Source organism: Panulirus ornatus, chromosome 8 (genome assembly GCF_036320965.1).
Source record: "Panulirus ornatus isolate Po-2019 chromosome 8, ASM3632096v1, whole genome shotgun sequence".
Taxonomy (NCBI): domain Eukaryota; kingdom Metazoa; phylum Arthropoda; class Malacostraca; order Decapoda; family Palinuridae; genus Panulirus; species Panulirus ornatus.
The window spans coordinates 22,152,619-22,172,773 of NC_092231.1; the positions used below are offsets into that span (position 1 = coordinate 22,152,619).

At 46.6% G+C, this 20,155-nt stretch overlaps 1 protein-coding gene across 1 annotated transcript in view; it reads left to right on the forward strand.

Annotated features, from left to right (window-relative positions):
• Positions 1-402: 402 nt before the first annotated feature.
• Positions 403-20,155, forward strand: part of LOC139749680 (uncharacterized) — a 49,656-nt gene continuing 29,903 nt past the window's right edge. Inside the window, exon 1 of the mRNA XM_071663845.1 lies at positions 403-607. Coding sequence (XP_071519946.1) covers positions 502-607 — 106 coding nt within the window. The 5' untranslated portion in view covers positions 403-501. The remainder of the gene's footprint in view (positions 608-20,155) is intronic.

The following is a 20,155-nucleotide window of genomic DNA, read 5'->3' on the forward strand; positions in this document are numbered from 1 at the left end:
CGTACTTTATGGTATGCGTATCATTATATGGAATACAATTCATGTGGGCACATTGAATGTGGAGAGCATACACAAATTTAGAAAACTATATGATAGTAGAGATGGTTCAAGAGATGGGGATCCCACGAGTGTAGAACTCCTTCCCCGTAATCACAAGTACGTAATCACACACACACACACACACACACACACACACACACACCTACCATTCCCCTCCTTCCCTCTCTCTCCCTCCCTCCCTTCCCTACCCTCCTCCTCTGCCCCTTCGCCCTCCTTCCCGCCTCCTGTCGTGCGTGAAGCAACTGAGGAAGACATGCGTGGCAGGACAGGTCAGGTGCGGAGGCGGCGCCGCTATTTAAAAGCTGGCGGGGAGACGGTGGTTCGTACACTCGTCCTCTGACCTGAGCACGCACCGCTTGTCTTCCTCCTTCGCTGGTGACGGTTACACCACCCGAGTTCAAACCTTTCAAACCCGAGCCGTGTGATTGGGTGGCGGCCGTGATGAACAGGTCGGTAATTGGTGGACTGCGAGGCATGCACGCGCTAACCTGGCCCCTCATCTTCCTCGCCTGCATTACGTTTGCGACCTGTACAGCCGAGGCCACGGGTGAGTAACAAGTGTAAACAACATCTGAAGAATAGCGATCATGACTGCCACTGTCATGCTTGAGGTGGACGCTGAAATCAGTCACATGTGAATGGCAGAATGTTAGCCATTATGTAAACACGTCGAGGTGGATGATATATATAGGAGAAACGTTCAAAGAACACGACACGTTGACAAAATTGGCTTCGTTGATAAGCAAGAGATATATATTAACTTGGTCAAGAAATCTATTTCCCAGAGAAGAAAATTTCATAATACTTTTCCGTCAAAGATGAGGATTAAGTCACTCTCAAATATTGATCTTTTCCCCCACTTTCAGCAGCATTGTTTTTGTTTCATCTATAATTCAACAGCTCTGTTGTACGACAGCAGCCATTATCCCTCTTGCCCTAAAAGGATCCCTGAACAGCGTGATTGCAAGAGCAGTAATCGATACTTATCGGCCCAGATATTACTTGCGTGATTAAGCCTTGATGGGAGCGAGTGGTGTGTGTGTGTGTGTGTGTGTGTGTGTGTGTGTGTGTGTGTGTGTGTGTGATTTAGCGATGATATCGTCGCTGGCCGGACTGAGGTGTTAGCTTGAGGTCGGAGGAGAGACGACTGTCGCCCTGGAAGTGACGCGTTAGTGGCGAGGGTCCGTCAGTTTCTGATCAGAGGGGTACCTCTGATGGAGGTGGGGTACTTTCACCAGTGGGAGGGAAACATGGAGTGAGGAAGGAGTTAACCAGGGCGAGGTGGTAATAACTAAGAGGAAGGATACTTTCTGTACGAAACGGGTGGGCGACTCGAAAGAAAGAGCTTATTTTGCTGAGAGATTGTTGGGTCGACGTTGAATATGATGTTTATCATTCCTTCGTGATGAGGAGGCAGTTCCCAGTGGCAGGATGGCTACCTCTGGCAGGAGACCAATTGTACAGGGTAATTTCTTGTAAGGGGAGAGGCGCGCCATCACCATGTCTAGATATACTGTAGCCTACGACAGATCAATTTCGTCTCTCTTGCGTTCAACGCAACCTTTTTGAGCACGACAGTATAATCCTTGAGAAACGGCTGTTTGACAAAGGGTATATTGGTCTGGTCACTGACCAAGGTCGTACCGTCCTGTTCCGTGTTCCTACCATCGTGGCTAGAGGTCTCACAGTCGTGCTCAACGACTCAAGAGTCATCTTGTGAGCCTCAGGATGAGCAGTGATTCACGAATTCTCGAACAGTGTGGGCTGTGTATGCCAAGTACCTGTGGTGCGTTCAAGGCGCGTCCACTGTGCTCGAGCAGACCGTACGTGTCAGGAGCACTTTTTAGATGAGCCTCTCTTATGCCGAACATTGTCTAGTATATCAAGAATGCCACTCACGTGATTGGGGCCTCGCGTGGGTGTGTGTATGTGTGTTTGTGTGTGTTGAGGGCATGTGGTATCTTGGAGTAGCATTACTGTGTTAAAAGCACCTGTGTTATAATGGCGTCCCTGGATTTGTTACTAATGCCTATGCTGTATTAAGGACACATCCAGTAAGTCCAGGATTCCCCTTTTATGTTACAGGCGGTTATAGTGTATTCAAAGCACCTGTAGTATATCAATGGAGCTTTTAGTGCATAAAGCAGCAACATCGTTGTATACGTGGCGACTCTAGTGAATCCAGCCAAGCTAATATGACGTGGACGCCTTCAGCTTGTGTGTGTTCGTATGTTCAGAAATGCCACTAGTGTACCCTAGGAACTTTTATGGTCAGGAGTGTCTGAAGTGCTGGTGTATCTCGTGTGTCAGCGGTTCATCAAGTGTGCCGTGGACGTTATTACCTCTTGTGAGTGTATGTAGTCGCTTATGAAGCATCTCGCGTGTCAGAAATACACCCAGTGTCCCAGTAACGAATCTATTACGTTAGACATCCGTCAGATGTGTTGATAGACCTCACTAACGCGTGTTAGAATGTCAGTGTTGCGTGAGAGGATCGGTTTGTGTGTTTGAGAAGACTGTGATGTCTTTCGGTGCATTACCTGGGTCACTAGCGCTTCCAGTGTGTGCACTGAGTGTCTGGACCGTCATTGCAACCTCTCACCTCCCTGGTTACGTCTAGTGTTCCACAGAGGTTCTTGTGTAGCTGAGGCACTAGTGGTTTGTGGTGGATGTGATGTGTTACTTTCACCACATAGGCACGAATGAGATTCGACTACGACGTAAACTAGAGTAACATCTGCTGTGCTGAAAGCACGTCAGGTGTTGTATCCTTCCCCTGGCTTGTGTACTCCATAATAGGACATCTGTATAAACTGTATCAGACATCTGTATCATCTCGCATCTTGCCTGTGAAACCTGTATTTTATAACTGCTTGATATGTATTTAATGTGATACAGACGCATTTAGTACACTGAGGAGCATAGGAACATCACTGTGTTGGAGGACACTATAATGTACGAGTTTGGATCCAGAATGACACTAATACCTGAAGTAGTCACGCTTTTACAATGTCGCTATGAGCGCCTCCGGTGGCAACAGGGTAATCCATGATATATATCAGGTGGCTCCAGTGTGTGTGCGAATCCGTTAAAGGAGGTTTAGTCAGCAAATGACTCACTATATACTGAAACTGCCTCTCATAAGTCTAGTGTGTGGTAGATGTGTCCCTGTCAGCAGTGTCTGTTACCTGTTGGAACCGTTAACGGCTGTCTATATGTACCAGTATGTTAGACATGTCTCTAGTTTTGTGAACAGTGTTTCTGGTGAGGGAGCTTATCTGAAATGAGAACTGGATGTCTAATGATACAGAAAGAGTACGTCTGGCACATCCTTAATGTCACAACGCACTTCGTGTGTCGTAGACTAAGTAGTAATGTTTTTTAGAGTTCAGTTCATTACAGTTGTGAGTTAATCATACATTGTAAGCAGTAGAAGAACATCTGGGGTTCAATGTTAACTTGTAATATTTCAAGAACACAGTAAGTGTACTTAGATCTCTACGAATGTATTGCACATCCAGTAAGTCCAGGGTTCCCCTTTTATGTTTGATTTCCATTCTTGTGTTCGGAACACCTCCCGTATGTAAGGGGATTTTCCAGATGTTTGTTTTGCATCTCTCGTGTGTCAGACAGGATGTTCTTACCACATGTGTGTCTGGCCTGTCTCCTGCACGTTTAACACAACTCAAGTGTTTGACGCACCTGTCGTACTTAAAGGCAAATTTTATGAGTGTCTGGTGTGCCCGTGGGAATCAGATGCGCCCTTAGTGTGCACCGCACACCTGTAGCACACGAACTGCACCTCCGGTGGGCTAAGCGCATCTCTAGATGGTGCATATAGGCCAAGCAGGAGGAAGGTAAAAGCCCTTAAGACCCGCGGAGGTGGAGGAGGAGGAAAGACACCTGTCGCTCCTGACAAATGATGTGGGGAGGACGGGGACTGGCTCTGTAGGAGGGATCGTACAGGATTGTATGATCCCTCACAAGCCTCAGAGACTCACAGTGGGGAGGGAGACAGTTCGGTCGGAGGAAGGGGAAGCATCACAACTGACAGGTGAATATAAGTCATGGGAATCAGAGGGGAGTTGGGGAGATACGGGAAAACAGGCCGAAATAGGAGTGGTAACCGAATCCTGCACACAGACTGAGGGAAGTCCAGTGTTCTCAATGATGATAGGAGACTCGTTAGGTTAATGAGGCGGAAGGTGGTGAACTCAAAACCTTCAAGACGACTTCTTCCTCCACAAACAGAATGAGAACTTTAAAAAAATATATATATTACAGGACAAGAAAGAAACGAATGTCTCGTAGGCTCACCGCAGCTACTTCAGTAATAACCACTGTGAATTTACTACTGCCAGTTCTGTTTAGTGACTATAGTAATACTTTACACATACAGTATTACGATATTCATAGTTACAATAGTAAGACTATGTGATAAACACAAACTTCTCGACATGTAATTGACAGACAGCCAAAGTCTTCCATCCTTACTAATTCACACTCAGCTTCCGGCTCTTATGTTCTCCATAAACCGCGAAACAAGGCAACAACAGGAGCGTATTCATCTGCATGATATAGGGATATTATTCACCCTAAACATTCAGGTTCAAGCAAGCACACGAGGCGTCATTACGAGCGGATACATTATGGCAACGCTGGAAGCATTTGGTGAGGCATTCAGCAGGTGGCTGTGCCGAGCAGATGAGGGAAGCTGGCACCGTCTGCTTATACTAAACAAGATAAGCGTGTGAGACAGATGGGGGTTGCTTCAGCAGGTTTGCAGAAAGGGGAAACTAGGAGTACTTGCTTAAGAGCATCTACGAACGAGATTTTGCTATGAGGTAGGGCTAGCGCGTAGCGCAGACCGCATTCAGGAGAGTAGGTATAAAGAAGACGGTGACAGACGTAAGGAGAACTTACGAGATATGATAGCCAGCAACACATAATGAACAAGATTAAGTTTGTTGAGGATACGAAGCAAAGCGTCAAGCTGTGTGGTCTAGAGTGCGAGTATGACCCGAGAGCCAGCGATGTGAGGCCGCGACCCTTCCTCCCACGGCTGTAATGTGAGTGTGAATCAGTGAGCCATCAGTATGAGACAGACACCTCCGCCAAGGACGGTAGTGTGAGTGTGATGGGTTAGCCATGACTAGGAGACGGACCCTGCCTCCTAGGACAGTAGTGCGAGTCTCACCAGTGAGCCATCAGTGTGAGACGAACCTTACCTCCAGCAGTAGCTCTCCCTGCATGACCACAGACAAACTATTCGACCGACCCAACGTCGCTAAATATACAGTAAAAATCAGCTGTCCGTCCATGAACACCATATGCTGAAGCTCAACTCATTCGCTAACAGTCTAATTGTTGGATCACCTTGTTTCAACTTCGGCAGCATATCCCTTTTCGAATCATTCCACACACACACACACACATCCATCCTTTCCTCCTCACCAGACTGTGTCCACAAGGTGAACCGTATGTAAGTGTTCCTAGTCACACAAAATGTTTACGATCTATTAATGTCACACTTGCAGTCTCGCCTTTGATTCCATTTTCTGCTGAAGACGTTGTCTTATCCTCAGCGTCCAGATCTATCTGGTCTCGCGTGAGCCTCGCATTACACACCACATTTGTCGCTGTTCGATGTGAATTCCCGCTCTGGAATGTGTCGTGAGGATACAACTGCGACGAAATACCTGCTGAAGCAGAAAGACTAAAGAAATATATACTGAAATCTGAAATCAGTGAAAAAAAAGATAGAAGACATATTTCAACAGAACAATACGAGTGAGAGTTATTCTCATGATCCATTCCTACCTCAGCCCGTCAGAATGACCACCTCAGCAAGACCAATCAGTCCCAACACAGACCTCAGGCTACGTCACCGTTCACCATTACACCACCACCTACACTACCACGAGCCTATATCAGTAACTTCACTGATCTGGAGGTGTTGACACGTGCATATCTTGCACGTGAGTGATGTGTACTGTGCGGCTGCCGCCTGGTCCTGTACTTCGACAGTCGGTACATCTACCTCTTGTTATCTCCCACCAACTCACTTGCCACGAGCTTGTATCTAATGACTTACCTCATACACACATACACACACACACACACACACACACACACACACACACACATACACAAACACACACTACACCAGGAACATAACCTCCTCACGCTAATCTCAGTCCTCCCTCAGCTCTCATGCCTTGTCTTCGGTATATAAACGTACTCTTGCAGTTCTCCCTTGGAGCATTGAGTCCTCTGTGGACGTCCCCCCCCCCCCCCCCCCCCCCCCCCCGACGAAATACCTGCTGAAGCAGAAAGACTAAAAAAATAATACTGAAATCTGAAATCAGTGAAAAAAAGTTAGAAGACATATTTCAACAGAACAATACGATTTGAGAGTTATTCTCATGATCCTTTTCCTACTCACCCCGTCAGAATGACCACCTCAGCAAGCCCAATCAGTCCCAACACAGCCCTCAGGTACGTCACCTCACCATTTCACCACCACCTACACTACACGAGCCTATATCAGAAACTTCACTGTTTCTGGAGGTGTTGACAGTGCATATCTTGCACGTGAGTGATTTTGTACTGTGCGGCTGCCGCCTGGTCCTGTACTTCGGACAGTCGGTACATCTACCTCTTAACACACAGTCACCACAGACCTCGCCACACCAGGGAACATAAGCCTCCTCACCGCCAATACTCAGTCCTCCTCTGCATGCTCTCATGGCCTGTGGGTCTTCGGTATAAAACGTACTCGGCAGTTCTCTCCTGTGGAGCATTGGAGTGCCGTCTGTGACGTCACTGATGGAGTCGAGAGCCACGGGCCTCTCGGCCCATTAAGCGGGCTCTCTCGCTTACCCTCTATTCTTAAGACGGAGGCAAGTGTTTGAGTTAGATTCTGCATACGCCACCGAGAACTAAATGCGATAGGCAGGTCGCGCGATCGAGAAAGACGAGCTGGGAGTTTCAGAGTCACTTACCAGAAAGACTGTAATCTCTCTCCCTGGAGAACAAAATGTATCAAAGTCTCACTTAAATTTTTTTTCGACTCGAAGGATGAGGGGTACATCACACGAGAGTAAACTGGGAAAAACCAGGGCGGGAAAACTGTTGAGTTTTCGGGTACAAGCCACTAACGAACGACGCCACTTTCCAGTAGCAAACAGGGCGAGGGAAAAATGCATCGAGATAAGAGGAACAACAGGCGATTATCATGACCGTAAGAAGCTAAGAGAGACGCGGTCATCAAAGCCAAAGTCTGGGAAGAAGTGCGGCAGAAGATGGGGCGACGAAATGAATAGGTGTAAGATGAAGACGTGTGTGAATCCAGGGGTGCAGGAGGGTTGTGAAGGAGGGACGTGTCAGGTGAGGTGCAGGTGTGTGGATAGGACGGTCAAGGGTCAGGTAACAGCTGTGGGAACACGAGTGAATCTGTGGGGCAGGAGTGACACTGTGGGCAGGATTCTGACACCGTGGGTAGGAGTGACACTGCAGGTACAGGTGACAGTGTGGGCAGGAGTGACACTGCTTCACAGGTGACACTGGACGTGCAGCCATGGGACTCATGCTCAGTAGACGTTTGAGATATTACAGACATTCACAACAGTGTCCACTTAACTAATCATAAAAGAGCCTAAGATCAAGGTGGGGCTGGACACTTCTACGCTCTGGATAGTGAGGTACATCTTCACAGTCAAAGTGACATATAAGGAAGAAATCTTACGATTTAAACTATATAGTTTATACATCATGCATTTAGCAGCAATCTGTTGAACATTAAGGGATGAACAGATACACGTTGATTGAGTTATGGTAATAGAGATGTAGATAATTTACGCATTTAGTACTGAATACTTGAACATTATGTGATGAAAACCACTGAATGAGTTAGAATAATAAGGCAGTTGACATGCATATAACTAAGAGAAAACTGTATGTTCACTTGATAAGCTGTGCACTTGTTTCACAGATTGTTTATGACATGAACAAAGACATAGGAGTGTTCATTTATCTGTCTGTACCAGCTCTGGTTGGTTCGAAGAGAATGGGGTGACGGATGGCGGTCACCGGGGGTGGAGCGCAGGAGGGGAGGAGGTCTCGATGACGGTGTGTGTGTGTGTGTGTGTGTGTGTGTGTGTGTGTGTGATGACTTACTTGTACTGCACAGTGAGGGAGTTTTGCACTCGTGGAGCCCCAGTCTCCAGTGTGCGTCTGTGTAGTGTACATGAGACAGCCATGATTAGTGCCGATTTAGATACCCATCTAATAACTAATTACAAAAAAAAGAAAACGAATATGCAATTTCCTGTTTTCTTTCCTCTCGAAACCTCTCCAGACACAATGTCCGACCTAAAATGAAACACTGTTCTCCCGCTGAGGTCGGTGCGTCCCGCTTCACCTTTACAATATCCAATCTCAAGTTAACCACCCTATCAACAAACCGACCCTTTACTTCCAGCATGCCTTCCACTTCGCATTGGTCGTTCAACACCTCCCTCCTTCCCAGGGCACCTTTCATGAGCAGCGCTCATATGAAGGCAAGCCCACGCCTCACACCTGTAGGAACCCACATACAATGCTTGCTCCTTCATCGGCTGACATGCAAAGTGCCCATACCTCAGATATAGGAACCTGCTTCCTCTCGTCTTTCATTCCTTGCACCTCTCATCAGTGCTCCTCCTTCCTGGCATATCTCACTCCAGCATGTAAACAGATTTTCTTTTTCGACAAAGACGATTCGCCCGCCCTCCAGATTTTACAAAACAAGTAATCTTACTTCCTACTGTGTGCAAGATAAAAGCTTCCTTACTGATAAGACATGGTGGCTGTGGAGTCGGTGTGTGTGTCACTGAGACTGTGTGCAGTTTCCTGCCGTCTTGCCCATAGAAATTTACGAACAGAGTGCTTGTTCATGAAGGGTTTGGTGATCAGGCTGGCTAAAAGCTGTAGGTAATACGCGACTATTTTCATATCAAGTCCTTCCTAACTTCCATCACCAAAACTTCCATTTGTCTCATACGTTGAGCTTGTCAAATCAAGACATATCTAATTCTGATTTCAAACCCTTTCAACTTAAAGCTGATCAAATGGAAATAGTCGAACACTGTTTTTTTGTGACTTACCATCGCCTGCGATATCAGAATATGTCTTCCATGCACGGAAAAGATCTGCAATATTGAAAAGTGAAAGGAATGTGTTGAAGACAATAACCATACGAGCTCAAGTGTACCACAGAGTAGTAGACTAAATCTAGTATCAACCACACTTGTGGAACAGGACACGCATACTGACGAGGGGATACATGGGCTACAAGCATAGTGAGAGAGTACGTGGTCTTCGAAGTACCCTTAACATCTGAAGGTGGTGGAGATTTTGAGGTTGGTGGAAGCCGCATGCCGCTGACGGCCATAAAATGACCCTTGTAGCTGGTAGACCTAAAGCCCAACTAACCAACCGAGGCGAGAGTCACCTCTTGACCTCTGTAACGAAGTTTGAACTGAACGGTGAGAGCACTAACGTAATGCGTCATGTCAACGTACGGCAAGACGTAAGAGAAAGCGACAGTTGTATAGTGTGGAGATGAGGAGTTTGTGGGAGATATGCACACTGTTCACTGGTCATGTAACGTTCGTAAACATGTTATCACTTCTGGCGTATTACGAATATCATGCAGTTACGAATGACTCTGGTCCTGCAAAGAAGATATATGGATTGCAGAGATTCGTGACGGAGACTCAAGTAAAATGTGGTTTTGACGAAGACTGCTTTTATGAAAGAATCCTGGTGTGTTACCAGGACGTTTCCAAAGGCTCTTGCAGCCCAAGCCTTCGCTACTTCCAGCAACAGGGAAATGTAGACTCCTTTGGAGTGAAAATTATTTGACAAAGCTGTACTATCAATGATGCAGTCTCACCAAAAGTGACTTTTAACGCGCGGTGTAGCCTCGAGCTGGCAGAGTCCGGTAACACAAAATGATTTCACATAATGGTAAATATGGACAGGTTACCCTAATGGCCGTAGCAGCGACTGAAAAATTTAACCACAGGGGAGTGAACACTGGAGTGTCTACGGTTGCCGAGATCAGACATGAGCATTCCTTAGGTTAGATTCTTAAGCGAACATATGGGAGAGGTGAGCAGCTTCTGGGTGATAGTTTACATACAGGCGGGAGTATGTGACGACGCACTGAGGCAGATGAGTTCTGCACACAGATGCGGACAGATTGGCGGATGGGCATGGGATGAGGGATAACTATCGAATGAATGAAGAACATTAAGTGAAAAAATGTAAAATGTACAGATGAGCATCGATGTAGTATAAGCGGGAGAGATAATGAAAGATACATCTTCCGGAGAACTTGCATGTCGCCTGCGCACACCCGCTAGTCGCTATGAAGGAACACGAACTCGATCTGCTTCGTCTGATGACTGCAAGTAAAACAGAGCCAAGGTGGAGAGACTGACCTGCGAACTGACTAAGGAGGTCAGTTGGAAGGTCAGTTCTGAAATCTAAAAGACTTCAGAACAAGACGAAGACATGGAGGACACAGAAAAGTCAGGAATATGTGTAAGATAAACGAAACGTGTCGTCACTTAAAGGAAACTTTAACTCCTTCGAGAATACAGAATTCACTTCTGAAGTTCATTAACTCAATTCCCTGACGGCGATAACTTGCTCCCATAACTCCAACACTTACTCGAAAGGGAATAACGCTTGAGCATGATTACCGAAATAGCATAACAAGAAGCGGGATGAAGGAAAATTGCAGGACTAACTAAGAGATTAATGTAAAGGTAGAAAAGCAGGTCTTCCGAGAGCCATAAGCAATAACCCTGGGAATTAATTTCGAGTGTGTAAGGGACGTATCGACGGAAATGATAGGAAAATTAATACAAGGGTGAATGTTGGTTACCAGTCAAGGGTTCAAGTATTAACAGACGAGGAAAGCTATTACAAGCACAGCCATGTTCAAAGTGAACATAACGTGTTTCAGTCGAGGTGTGGCAAGAAGTGATTAGCCCGAGATTAAAGGAGGGGGTCAGACAGTCACACGTCACACGGTGGTTTTTGTGATTTTTCTGAGGGTGGAGCAAAGCAGAGTACGGTCAGTATTGCACCTCGGGAGTGGCAAGGAAGGGAGGTGGAGAATGAGGCTTGCATACATGATTCACTTTCAACTGAGAGTGATGATGTTGCCAGCGCTGGTCATGTTGCCAGTGCTGGTCATGTTGCCAGTGCTGGTCATGTTGCCTGCGCTGGTCATGTTGCCTGCGTTGGTCTCGTTGCCTGCGCTGGTCATGCTGCCTGCGTTGGTCTTGTTGCCTGCGCTGGTCATGTTGCCTGCGCTGGTCTTGTTGCCTGCGCTGGTCATGTTGCCTGTGCTGGTCATGTTGCCTGCGCTGGTCATGTTGCCTGCGTTGGTCATGTTGCCTGCGCTGGTCATGTTCCCTGCGTTGGTCATGTTGCCTGCGCTGGTCATGTTGCCTGCGCTGGTCATGTTACCTGCGCGGGTCATGTTGCCTGCTCTGATGATATTGCCTGCGAATTCCTTAGATCTCAGAATGACGCTGGAACCTCCTCATCTAATGAACCTGTACACAGACATACACCTGCAAACTGTGGGAGTAGTGCGGTATAACGGGCCTTCTAGTACACTGTGGCCATAGACAACACCTGATGCTACACACCTCACGTAGTGATGAGGTAATGTCCAGATCACATCCTCCTGCAGGACGGCATGAGAACATCAGTTCCCTGTCAACGTACTGATCCAGTTTGTGAGGAAGGTTCTGTCGCTGGCTGCCACTAGGTGTGAGGGGTCTTACATGACTGTAAACCTTATGACGGAACAATGTAATGCGCCTGGATCATTGTGCATGAGATTCGTCTGACGTCATCAACCCCAAACTAGAGCCACAGGTACATACGCATGATTATCATACGCATGATTATCATATTCTTCTTAGCAAGAATTTATCGCGCCAATAGACATGGTAGCTTTCGTCACGTTTGGATCCTGATCGATATCCACCGGAAAAAAATTGAATAACGTCAAAAGAAAAAAAGGGGAGGGGGGCACCCAGTCACCAAACATTTCAATTTAATCGAGCCAACCCTCGTGTTACTCCATCAAAGAATCACAAGATGTTGTGCAATATACTTGGCATGGGACGATCCCTGATGCGTTTACCACATATATAAATAGACAACTTTACCGCACAAATCTAATTTACAAAGTCAATTATGGGACTACCACCGCTACCACCCTCAGGAGCAGACGTTCATCATCTGCGCTCCAGTCTTCCTGTCACGAACTTTTCTCTTCGTTTGAATTGAAACTGACGAACCGAAGGCATTCGTGCAGGGCACACACACACACACGTCCAGCCGCCTTCACCATCACAGCGTCAACAGCCAACTATTGGTATACCACAGGTGTGCTCCAGGAGCACTAGTTTACCGCAAGCACTTCTGAAAAAGACATTGTATATGCTTGGGTCAACCTGTCTGTCATACCTGAAAAGATACGCGCTTCCTTAACCTGTGACTGACGGAGATACAGCTACGTGAGGTGAGTTCCTGTGCCCGTGATCAGCACCGGTACTCCTGAGCCAAGTGTACAGAGTCGTAGCCGAAGAGAGATTCCGTCTCAGCCCCAGATGATTACTGTCTGACCTGGACAGTTGTACATCTTTTACCAGACTCACAGACACGCCTGAATAGTTGTTGTTCATCCTTGGTTCTAAACGACTCGAGTCACCTGAACAGTTGTTCATCCTTGGTTCTAAACGACTCAAGTCACCTGAACAGTTGTTCATCCTTGGTTCTAAACGACTTAAGTCACATCCGCAATGACTGAACCTTTGTCCCGAGGCTAATGCAGTCAGAGCTCAAGATAAATTTCCGTATCCGTTCAGTCTATCTGTTTATCTCCCGCCTTTATATCTATTCGTTCACTTCACCATGTTCTGTACACACTCGAGAGCTTATCTGTTTATAGCAATAAGAATTTTGAAAGTAACTAGAGGATTCGGGCCCTTCAGGCCCTCGTCTGCTCGCTCCTGCGGAGGGCTACCTCCCTAATCACCACTACAGTTCCCACACAGGCCACCACACCCTTACCTCACCACCACCACCACGCCCACTCATCCTGGCCACCACACCCTTACCTCACCACCACCACCACGCCCACTCATCCTGGCTACCACCCCCTACTTCACCACCACCACGCCCACTCATCCTGGCTACCACCTCCTACTTCACCACCACCACCACGCCCACCCATCCTGGCTACCACCCCCTATTTCACCACCACCACCACGCCCACCCACCCTGGCCACCATACCTTACTTCACCACCACCACCACCACGCCTACCCATCCTGGCTACCACACGCGCTCCCTCGACATCACCACGCTCTTCCACCCTGGCCACCACAACCTCCTTCACTGCCATCATCACTCCCTCCCTACCCTTCCCTCACCACTACCACTACTCCCTCCCCGGCCACCACACCCTGAACAGCTGATAGCATTGTTCAGTGGATCCAAGTCTTCATCCCGCCGTTTTACCTCTCCATACCCTCCATGTTACCGGCACAGCCTTCCCGCTCATTAACGAAATATTTCCCAGAAAACACTTCAGCCCAGCAGCCGGTAATTTCTATCTCGCCAAGGTAATGGACGAATTATTGGCAACTGTGTAATGGAGTTAGCTTAACTCTATTGCGTCGTGCAACTTTCTTGTCGTGTTTACTGAAGACGGATGGACGGACGGACAGGAAAATCTCTTTCATAATATAGATTTTCACTATATATATATATATATATATATATATATATATATATATATATATATATATATATATTCAACTTTCATACGAGTTAGCCGTTTCCCGCGTCAACGAGGGAGCGCCAGGAGCAGACAAAAAGACGCCTTATTCACTCACATTCATACTCCACCTGTCGTATAATGCACCGAAACCACAACCTCCTATCCAGATCCAGGCCCCCACAGACCTTTCAGTGGTTCCCCCGGCTGCATTGACGGCATGTCCGTTGCCCCCTGTATATCACATTGCTCCAATTCACTCTATCCCACGCATACTTTCCAGCTTCCTGCATGTTCAGGCCCTGAGCACTAAATATCTTAATTTGCTCCACCATTCCATCTTAAATTCGGTCTTCGTGACATATATGTGATATATAAATATATATATATATATATATATATATATATATATATATATATATATATATATATATATATATATATATGTATATGTGTGTGTCTGTGTGTGTGTGTGTGTGTGTGTGTGTGTGTGTGTGTGTGTGTGTGGAAGGGCAGGGAGAAGAGTGACTTACCCCGCCTCCCCCACACCGCCCCCCAGCAATTGTTCTCGTTATGAATCATAAAAAGACTTTTCCATTCTGCTCCTCGCGAGCTGAGACAAGACGCGCGCGAGCCACTTCTCTTCACTCCTCCCTCACGACTGATGCCGGGCTTCCTCCTCCTCCCTCCCTCCTGCTGGAGAACAATGACCAGAAAATTATAAAGTGAATATAAACGCGGCACAACGGCCGCTGCTCTGGGAACTAGACGAAAAAAAAAAAAATCATCCTCACATGAAATTCATAACTCGAATTCGATTCTGAATTTTCACGAATCTTTTTTTTTTTCCCCGGTTCAGTAAAGTCATCGTATGTAACGATCATATAAAATCAACAAGCGACTCAAAAAGGCTTCGATCGTATTCCTTACTTATTGATTTGGATTTTCTTTTTTTTTCTTTTGGAGTCGACGCTTCATGCAGACCATCCTGCGGTTGACGCTCCATCCATGAAAAGTATACAGCAGATATCGCCATTATCATTTCATGTATTTGCAACTGGTAAGTGTGTTTGCTACCGACCAACCAGGCGTCCTTCGATCACCAAGGCTGACGTCAATGTCCTGGAGATACCTTTCATACGCCGGGGCTTTCAAAGCAGCATTGTCTTTCGTCTGTATTGCCAAAGTCTCCATCAGCGGAATCTGTTTTGGTGTTAGTCCCGTCCACAGACTCTGTGACTGGAGGCTCTCTTGTGCAGAGTCCACTGGAAGACTCTCTGTACTCTGGGGGGGTCTACACTCATGAAGTCTCTCTCCCCCGGCGTCTTTAATGATATAGTTTCTCCAGTGGGTTCTTTGGCAGGGGGAGTTTTTTTTGTGTGTGTGTGAAATTTCCACCACCGGTAATCCTCGACTGGGGTCCTTACAGGGATCTTAGCTGCCGGTCATCCTCGGCGGGGGTCTCTGCTGCCGGTCACCCTCGGAAGGGTCTCTGCTGCCGGTCACCCTTGGCGGGGTCTCTGCTGCCGACTAGTGGGTTGTCGGCTCAGGCTTTACTGGCAGTGGAGTTTTCACCTGTGGAGACTGACTGACATAGTCCCCACTAGTGAAGTCTAGCTGGTACAGACAGTCTGGACAAGCGGAGTCTATAGGGATAGTCCGTACTAGGGAAGCCTCTATCGATGGTATGTACTTGAAGAGTCTCTATCGATGGTCTGTACTTGCTGAGTCTCCATCGATGGTCTGTACTTGTAGTCTATTGATCGTCCGTAACAGCAGAGTCTCTATTGATGGTCCGTACTAACGGAGTCTCAATTGATGGTCTGCACTAGAGGGTTCTCTATTGATGGTCTGTACTAGCGCTCTACTGATGGTCTGTACTAACGGAGTTTCTATTGACAGTCCGTTATAAAAGAGTCTCTTGTGATGGTCCGTACTAGCGGAGTCTCTTGATGGTCTATAGTAGCTCTCTAGTGATGGTCTGTACTAACAGTCTCTCTACTGATAGTCGGTACTCAGAGAATCTCTTTTGATGGTCCTTACTCCTGGAGTCTCTATTGATGGTCTGTGGTAGCGGAGTCTCTACTGATGGTCTGTTAATAGTGGAGTCTCTCCTGATGGTCCGTTAATAGTGGAGTCTCTCCTGATGGTCTGTTAACAGTGGAGTCTCTCAGGATGGAATGTGTGCCGGTACAGTACCAGCGGAGGTTCCACTGGCTGCCGGCAACGGGGCAAGTCTCGCTCCCTCCCCCACCGACGTACACCAATTTAATGCTATTTTTCATACAAATATGACGCGTTGTGCGAGAGCATGAAATCCTTTACGACGTCATACTGACGTGAGGGGAAGACAGTGACCGTGAAATAGGGTGAGGATACGCGTGAGGAGGGAGGAGAGAGAGAGAGAGAGAGAGAGAGAGAGAGAGAGAGAGAGAGAGAGAGAGAGAGAGAGAGAGAGAGAGAGAGTGTTGATAGCTCTTGTGAGGGCAAGATCACAGAACGAATATATGATGGAGACGAAGTAGGGGATGATAGAAAGGGGACGAAGAGGAAGAGCGTGTAGGGAAAGGCAGGACAGAAGATAAGCGTGAACATAAGAAGAAGACAGATCAAAGCCTGGAAGTGGGATAGAGTGAAAGACAGAAATAAAAAAGTGTGTACTGAGGAATCAAAAAGTACGATAAGGGTTTTAGGTAGACAAAATAAGACCCGGAACGGAAGACTTCAAAGGAGAGACTAGAGTGCTGGGGAGCCACTTGTGAGGCCAACAAATGAAATGGAGCTTTTGAGTTAAATGGAAGATAATGGCATGCGCAGGGACAAGGCGGTGATATCAACAGAAGGGGATGATTTCCAGTCACTCCTGGTCCCACCTCTCTCAGTCGCCTTCCACGACACGCAGTAAATACAGGGGTAGGAGTCCTTCTCCCCCTATCTCCAGGAATAATACCTATCTGTACGTTGATCTCTCTCTCACTCTCTCTCTCTCTCTCTCTCTCTCTCTCTCTCTCTCTCTCTCTCTCTCTCTCTCTCTCTCTCTCTCTCCCTTTATATACATACATACATACATATATATATATATATATATATATATATATATATATATATATATATATATATATATATATATATATATGTGTGTGTGTGTGTGTGTGTGTGTGTGTGTGTGTGTGTGTGTGTGTGCGTGCGTGTGTGTGTGTAATGAGAAAGAGAGAGAATGTGCCATCTGGAAGAAAATCGAGGTTCAGCATGAGTTAGGTTAGGTATTCCCTTTGAAGAATAAAGACAAACAGAGATAGACTGGGAGAAGCTGAGGACGCTCAAGCAAAGACAAGACTAATATATATTTTATCACTGTTCACTACGGATGCAACACTCGTCCCAACAGTAGATATGTTTAATCTCTTTTTTTTTTTTTAATCTTTCTCTCGTACAACTTACATCCAGACGGTTGTCATAACCAAAATCAGTCAGGGGAAAATTTTAACTGGGTAGAACATCAAGACGAGAGCTTAGTGCTCCTACTTCAGACGAATGCTCCGACCAGAGTCACTGGAGGAGGGTAATCACCCACTTCACCGACCACTGAACTCCCAGGGAAGAGTACACGAGGGAGTCATGGCTACAACACCACCACCACCAGCTGCAGCAGCAGCTCCTCCTCCTCTCTGTGTCTCCTCCTCGTTGCTGCTGACTGACCAGGTCGACGCTGGAGCCGCTGCTCCTACGCCACAACTGGAGAACAAACACAACACAAACATCTTCGCGACAAACACAGCAAACAAAATCACTGACGACAATTATTATCAAGATAGTTACGGTAAATACTTGAGCGACTGGTCCCAGCACAGCAGTCGTTAACACACCGAGCTTAGTCAATAGTACGTAAAGTGGAGAACACTTCAGCCATGCCATGATAACCAGCAGATCACCATGTCATGACGTCATAACAGCAAAGACGATTACAACAATAAACATTCAAGAAACAACGAGACTTACTGGAGCCAGTTATGTTTCCCACTTATTCATGTTTCCCACTACATAACTACCACTCTAACTATTTATTTATCTTTCATTTTGGCCCTCCGTCTGCCTTTGTACGTACGTCTGGTCATCTGTCTGGTTAACTGTGGGTTATACTCACTGCCTGTGCCATGTACGACTGTCACCGCCCGCCACTGTACCACGTCCCTCTCATGGATACTCACATGCCCTAGGCATCACCACCCACCACAGGATCTTTTCATGATTCCTGCGCCTCACAATAGCGTCATTCACCGTCGGTTGGAATCCAAAATGAACTTCATGGGGAAAAAATATCCAGTTTTACTTAGGTTTTTCATTCTGGACAACACTTACTTTCCCTAACTAAGACAGCATTACATGGGTCCTGGTAACTCCCAAGTGAGAATTACCGTAACATATGTTCATATATATATATCCATCTTGTCTCAGTATGTATATCATCACTCCTGCTACCGGTGGCAGTGTTAGTCAAAACACAGCGTTTCTGTCTCTGCTCTCTGCACTCACATGATTCCATTTGATAAACCGAATGCTGGGTCGTCTTATTACTTCACAGCACCAAACGCTGTACATCAGAAGGACAAACGTTGCATTCCTGTCATATAAAAAGGGTGCGCACCGACAGCCCGAGACCAGGGATGAAGCTAAGATGCTGTTTTCGTCGAGGGTAAACGTGAGTGATGTGGGTCCTCTCCCCTCAGATGAGCCTGGTGGTCGAAGATACGTTTTCCCAGCAGCGTTATCGAATGACTTAAAGATTGGCTCCGACAGTTTAACGATGGCTGCTGCAGGTTAACGATGGCTCCTGCAAGTTAATGATGGCTCTGAGAGGTTAACGATGGTTCCAGCAGGTTAACGATGTCTCCTGCAGGTTTACTGATGGCTCCTGCAAGTTAACGACGGCTCCGAGAGGTTAACGATGGCTCCGAGAGTTTAACGATGGCTCCTGCAGGTTTACGATGGCTCCTGCAGGTGAACGATGGCTCCGAGAGGTTAAGCGATGGTTCCAGCGGGTTAACGATGGCTCCGACAGGTCCTCATCATTTCTTCTAACACAGGTATCTCGTAACGACAGGTAGATGGAGCCGGATACCTGACGTCCTCCGGCGAGGCAGACAAGCGAGACATAGATCAACACTAACAACAAACAAAATTCGTGTTCCTGTCCACGACAGTCATTGACGGAAGGGACGTAAATGACAACAAAATCGTTCAGCTAAAGCTTCCTGATTGGTTGGTACTTGTACTAGTAGCAAGAGAACTTGGAGTGGAAGGACTTTCCCTCAGTGTTATTGTTACGATTCCTCCCAGATCCTGCTGATGGTGAAGGAAGCGTCTCTGAGAAGTTATCAGAAGTGGGTCACAAGGGAAGACGACGGTAGATATCAAGTTAACTATATCGTGCTTAACATGCTTCTTCCTGAGTCTGCTGCGCATCTGGTGTGCGCATATATAATGCGCAAAAATGGGTATGTTTGAAGGAATAGTGGTTCCAACAATGCTGTATGGTTGCGAGGCGTTGGCTATGTATAGAGTTGTGCGCAGGATGGTGGATGTGCTGGAAATGAGATGTTTGAGGACAATGTGTGGTGTGAGGTGGTTTGATCGAGTAAGTAACGTAAGGGTAAGAGAGATGTGTGGAAATAAAAAGAGCGTGGTTGAGAGAGCAGAAGAGGGTGTTTTGAAATGGTTTGGGCACATGGAGAGAATGAGTGAGGAAAGATTGACCAAGAGGATATATGTGTCGGAGGTGGAGGGAACGAGGAGAAGTGGGAGACCAAATTGGAGGTGGAAAGATGGAGTGAAAAAGATTTTGTGTGATCGGGGCCTGAACATGCAGGAGGGTGAAAGGAGGGCAAGGAATAGAGTGAATTGGATCGATGTGGTATACCGGGGTTGACGTGCTGTCAGTGGATTGAATCAGGGCATGTGAAGCGTCTGGGGTGAACCATGGAAAGCTGTGTAGGTATGTATATTTGCGTGTGTGGACGTGTGTATATATATATATATATATATATATATATATATATATATATATATATATATATATATATATATATATATATATATATATTCTCATCACTAGGGATGATTATGTCTTGCCTCAGGCCCAACGCTATCCAGATCGACTATGTCAACAAACAACACACACACACACACACACACACACACACACACACACACACACACACACAAACACACACAAACACACACA